We start from the raw sequence: 5,320 nt of genomic DNA on the forward strand, positions 1-5,320 counted from the left end.
TTATATATGGCAGCTCTAAAGCATTTATTTCTTGGTATATAATATTATATTATGTTTAAATGCATAGGGCTAGTTTCCTCATTACTGCCACTTTCGTATTTAGCCGTAAGGAATTTACTGTTTACTTCTTTTCCTTTGTTTAGGTGGATATACACGGTTGCAGGGGGGTCGCTGGAATGACAGCAGAGCCCTCAGCTGTGTAGAACGTTTTGATACCTTTAGTCAGTACTGGACCACTGTGTCTTCACTTCATCAGGCTCGATGTGGACTGGGCGTAGCAGTTCTGGGAGGGATGGTCTATGCTATTGGAGGTAATGATAAAAATGTATTATTTTCCTTATTAAACTTAGTTTCTTAATTCCCTCATTTCTTAGTTTCTTGTTGTTTGAGACAGGATCTTGCATTGTAGTTGAGGCTGGTCTTGAACTCACTATGTGGTCCATACTGGCCTCAATCTTGTAGTCCTCCTGCCTTAGCCTCTCAAGTGCTAGAATTACAGACTCGTATCACCATGTCTGGCTAATTGTCTACATTTTTTTGTGCTGCCTCCTCTCCCTTCCCTCTACTTGGCTACATTCTTATATTGCCTATATATATATTGCTAGGTATTATGTGGTGTTCATAAAGATAGTCATGTTCAGTAAATAAATATTGAATGGGTTAAAGAAAGAAAAATGAACACAGGTTGTTGAATATTACACACCAGAGAGATCCTGCTATCCCAGCATAAAAAACATGACAGAGCTTTGAATAACCGGAAGGAAAGCTATTCTAGTTGTTAACTTGCCTTATTTTAGGATTCATCATATTTTTGTCAGTGTTAATAATCAAATAATTGCTGGACGTGGTGGTGCATGCCTATAATCCCAGCATTCAGGAGGTTGAAGTAGGAGGATCACTGTGAGTTCAAGGCCAACCTGGGTTCATTTAATTGTAATCAATTTTAAGTTTCAGCAAACAGGGTAAATATAAATTTAAATCATTTAAGAAATAAATTTAAACCATTCAGCATTTATTGCTGAATAATATATGTATATATATATATATATTTCTATTCCAAGAAATACAAGTGAGTGCAGTTGAAATAAATTCTTTTTTTTTTTTTTTTTTTTGGTGCCAGGAATCGAACTCATGATCTCACACTTGCCAGGCAGGCGCTTATGCCTCTAAGCTATATTCCCAGCCCTTAAAGATACATTCTTTAAAGTTTATAAGTTGCCAATGGTTTCACAAAAAATTCTCTTGTATTCATTTATCAATTTCATCAAATAAAAGTGATTAAGACAAAAACCACTGTCATCCCCCTCCCCACCGTGGTACTAACTCTTCAACTATCAAGTAATCATATACACGGTCCTGTTCCTAGAATTTCTTTTTTGTACCATTAGTTTCTGTCTGTCTCTATCTAAATTACTGTAGCTCAGCTGTAAGTTTTAATATATAATAAGGCTGTTTCTCTCAATTTATTATACTTTTCTGCTAGTGTTTGGGTATTCTTGGTTCTTTGTAGTTCTATATAAATTTTAGATTCAGTTCATTTTTTTTTTAACTTTTTTTTTGTATTTTTGACACAGGGTCTCGCTATGCAGTTCAGGCTGGACTTGAGCTCACTCTGTAGCCCAGACTGGTCTTGAACTTGCAACGATCCTCCTGCATCAGCCTCCTGAGTGCTGGGATTACAGGCATGTGCCACCCTGCCCAGCTAGATTCAGTTCATTAAATTCTTTTTTTTTTTTTAATGATAGCAAATTTTATTAAAAGTATGAAAAGAAATAGGCTTTGCAGAGCAAGTAAAAGTAGGAAAAAAATACACTGTACAGTATGAGGGTAGACCACTATGCAAGAGAGAACACAGTGGTCTAAACCCTTTAAAAATTGGATTTTCAGGGGGAGAATTGGGATTATATTAAATGTATAAATCAGCTTAGGAATAATTATTTTTACATTGACTCTTATAGTTCATGAATATGATACATCTCTTCATTTATTTAGATGTTCCTGCATTTAAAATTTTATCTAAATAAATGTATAAATTTTGTCCATTGAAGCCTTGAACAGTTTTTGATTAGATTTACTTTTTTTTTAAGATTTACTTATTCATGTGTATGTGTTTGCTTTGGGAATCAAACATAAGGTTTTTTTGTGCTGCCTCCTCTCCCTTCCCTCTACTTGGCTACTTCTCAAACTTCTCCCCACAAAAAAGAATTACCCAGGCTGGCCTTGAATTTGTGATCCTCCTGCCTTAACCTCTTTAGTAGGTGGAATTTGCTACCATGCCTAGCTAGACTTACTTTTAAGTATAGTATACTGTATTTTTTTTAAAAAAAAATTTTTTTTTGAGACAGGGTCTCACTACGTAGTTCAGACTGGCCTTGAACTCACTGTGTAGCCCAGACTGATCTTGAACAGAGGCTAAGCATATGCTGTATCACTGATGAGCTACACTTCCAAGCCCTAGACTTTCTTTTCTTTTTCTAGTACTGGGCATTGAATCCAGGGATTATTGAGTTATACCCCAGCCCTTTTAAAAATGTTTTTTATTTTAAGACACAGTGTCACTAAACTGCCCAGGCTGATCTGAGCTTGGTGGTGCTCTCCTGTGGCCCCAGCTTTCAGAGGTTGGGGCAGAAGGATCACTATGAATCTGAGGACAGTCTCGGCTACATAGTGAGTTCAAGGCCAGCCTGACCTACATAGCTTGCACCTGTCTCAAACTTCACCCCACAAAAAAGAATTACCCAGGCTGGCCTTGAATTTGTGATCCTCCTGCCTTAACCTCTTCAGTAGGTGGAATTTGCTACCATGCCTAGCTAGACTTACTTTTAAGTATAGTATACTGTATTTAAAAAAAAAAAATTTTTTTTTTGAGACAGGGTCTTACTACGTAGTTCAGGCTGGCCTTGAACTCACTGTGTAGCCCAGACTGATCTTGAACTTGCCACAATCCTCCTGCCTCAGCCTCCCAAGGGCTGGGACTACGGGCATGCACCTCCAGGCCTAGCCTAAAAATATATATTTTTTTTAAATCTCATTTTGTGTTTGTTGCTACATAAGGAGTTTAATTTCTCAAATTGTACCCTAGTCAGCTTCTAAACTAATACAGAAGTAAAAAAAATACAAGTGTTAAAATGCAAATTATGTTTTTAAAAATTACATAGATTGGGTGGTAAATAAATAGATAATAGGAAAATTGTGCCTTTGCCTTATATGAGACTGACGCACTACCTACTGTGCTAACAGGGCACCTAGCCTTTGCCTTATAAATTGGCTTTACTACATGAAAATGCTGTGGATTCAAAGTAATGTTCACAGGGCAGGGATGTAGCTCAGCAGTGGCACAAGTACCTGCCTGGCAAGCACAAGGTCCTGAGTTGGATTCCCAGTTCCAAAAAACAAAACAAAACAAAACAAAACAAAACAAAACAAAAAACCAAAGTAATGTTCACTAGGCAAATAAATTTTAATGAATTTTTAAAAATCAGACATACTGATTGAATTTCTGAAAATAAGGAATGTTCTGAATATTGTATTATGGTTCTGATCTATTAGAATTACTAAACCTTCTGATGTGTGTCTCTTTTGTTTAAACCAGGTGAAAAGGATTCAATGATTTTTGACTGTACTGAATGCTATGATCCAGTTACTAAACAGTGGACAACTGTAGCTTCAATGAATCATCCCCGCTGTGGCTTGGGAGTGTGTGTGTGTTATGGGGCTATCTATGCTTTGGGTAATTATGCTGTTCAGTTTAAAGATAACAGATTATTTGAATTCTTAAGTTCTGGTTGGAGATGTTTCTTCTTTCCCATAAGTATTTTTTCAACTCTGTACATTCTCATTCTCAGTATTGTATTACTTGGAGAATATTGTTAAGTGTGGAGTTTTATTGTTGTTTTTACAGGCTTTCTACTATCATTCTCTTTGACTTTTTTTTCCCCTTAAGTACGAAGTTTTCAAAGAAGATAGAGATAATTTACAGATGATATGTTCAGTAAATCACTTTAGCTGACTAGTTAAATTTCCTGATTTTAACTAAGCATATAGCACTTCTACGTCTGTATTTTAGCCTAATTATGTTTAGTATAAGAAAGCACGTAACAAAAAAAAGTTAAAGACACTAAAAGAAAGTTCTGTGATGCATTATTTTCATTATTACAGATTTAGTTGCCAAGCAGGCACTGTGCTGCTGAGCTATATCCCCAGCCCACTCTCCCCTGTTTTCTTCATGTCATTACTTTTTCAATTTACTGTATGGAACTTAGCATCTTGCCACTTCTCTGTCCATCAATACCTATACTGGAAAAGATATCAGTTACCTCAGTGTGAATCTAATTCATTATTCTTTTTATTACTCTTACAAATATTTGTATTTTCTTTTTTTTTTTGAGACAGGTCTCACTATGCAGTTCAGGCTAGCCTTGGGCTCACTTTGTAGCCCAGGCTGGCCTCGAACTCACAACGATCCTCCTGCCTCAGCCTCCCAAGTACTGGGATTACAGGTGTGCGCCACCACACCCTGTTGTGTTTTTCTTTTGTTCTGTTCTGTTCTGTTTTGTCCTGAGACAGGGTCTTGCTATGTAGTGCAGGCTGCCCTTGAACTCACTATGTAGCCAGGGCTGGCCTCAAACTCACAGTGATCCTCCTGCCACTGCCTCCCAAATGCTGGGATTACAGCACTCAGCCCCAGCACGCCAGGCTTATATTTCTCAATTATACTTCAAAATATGGAAGGGAGCATTTTCAATGTCAATAATTGGAGAATGGTAAAGAAATGCTATCTTGAGTATCAAGGACCTTTTTGAAGTTCATAAAGTCACTCTAAATAGGTAAATATCCCAATTAGGCTTAGAATTGGCCTTAATTGATGTAACCATTCTGAACACACAGAAGTCACTTCAAAGGCTGGTTTCACAAAATACCATAATTATCAAGTAATATATTGAATTGTTTGTTTTGTTTTATTCTCTAGCAGAACTAGACAGGGAGTCAAAACTCTTTTGAGTTTTACTCATGGTCGTATTCTAACTTTTTGTGTCATCATGGACAAATTACCTCTGGTTCATATGCTATTACTCCATATTGTGAAGTAGTTGAATTAGTTGTTTTCTAAGGTCTTTGTCATAAGATTTCTTTATCTGAGAAATAAACATTTTTCTATTTAATCATAGGTGGATGGATTGGAGCTGAGATAGGAAACACAATTGAACGATTTGATCCTGATGAAAATAAATGGGAAGTAGTTGGCAACATGGCTGTGTCGCGCTACTACTTTGGGTGCTGTGAAATGCAAGGTAATTACTTTATAAAATATTTCCTTCCG

The 5,320-nt window shown here is 36.6% G+C and overlaps 1 protein-coding gene and 1 long non-coding RNA gene across 4 annotated transcripts in view; one reads left to right on the forward strand and one right to left on the reverse strand.

Annotated features, from left to right (window-relative positions):
* Ipp (intracisternal A particle-promoted polypeptide) overlaps nucleotides 1–5,320 on the forward strand; it is a gene marked incomplete in the record, with an annotated part of 27,153 nt that overhangs the window by 14,273 nt on the left and 7,560 nt on the right. For all 3 annotated transcript variants that reach the window (XM_005398697.2, XM_013521583.1, XM_013521582.1), the window contains 3 exon segments: nucleotides 144–311; nucleotides 3,593–3,730; nucleotides 5,169–5,291. In XM_005398697.2, coding sequence (XP_005398754.2) covers nucleotides 144–311; nucleotides 3,593–3,730; nucleotides 5,169–5,291 — 429 coding nt within the window.
* Nucleotides 217–5,320, reverse strand: part of LOC106150082 — an 8,621-nt gene continuing 3,517 nt past the window's right edge. Inside the window, exon 3 of the long non-coding RNA XR_001236677.1 lies at nucleotides 217–302. This is a non-coding gene — a long non-coding RNA (uncharacterized LOC106150082). The remainder of the gene's footprint in view (nucleotides 303–5,320) is intronic.

Source organism: Chinchilla lanigera, unplaced genomic scaffold (assembly GCF_000276665.1).
Source record: "Chinchilla lanigera isolate Chin_1 unplaced genomic scaffold, ChiLan1.0 scaffold00063, whole genome shotgun sequence".
Taxonomy (NCBI): domain Eukaryota; kingdom Metazoa; phylum Chordata; class Mammalia; order Rodentia; family Chinchillidae; genus Chinchilla; species Chinchilla lanigera.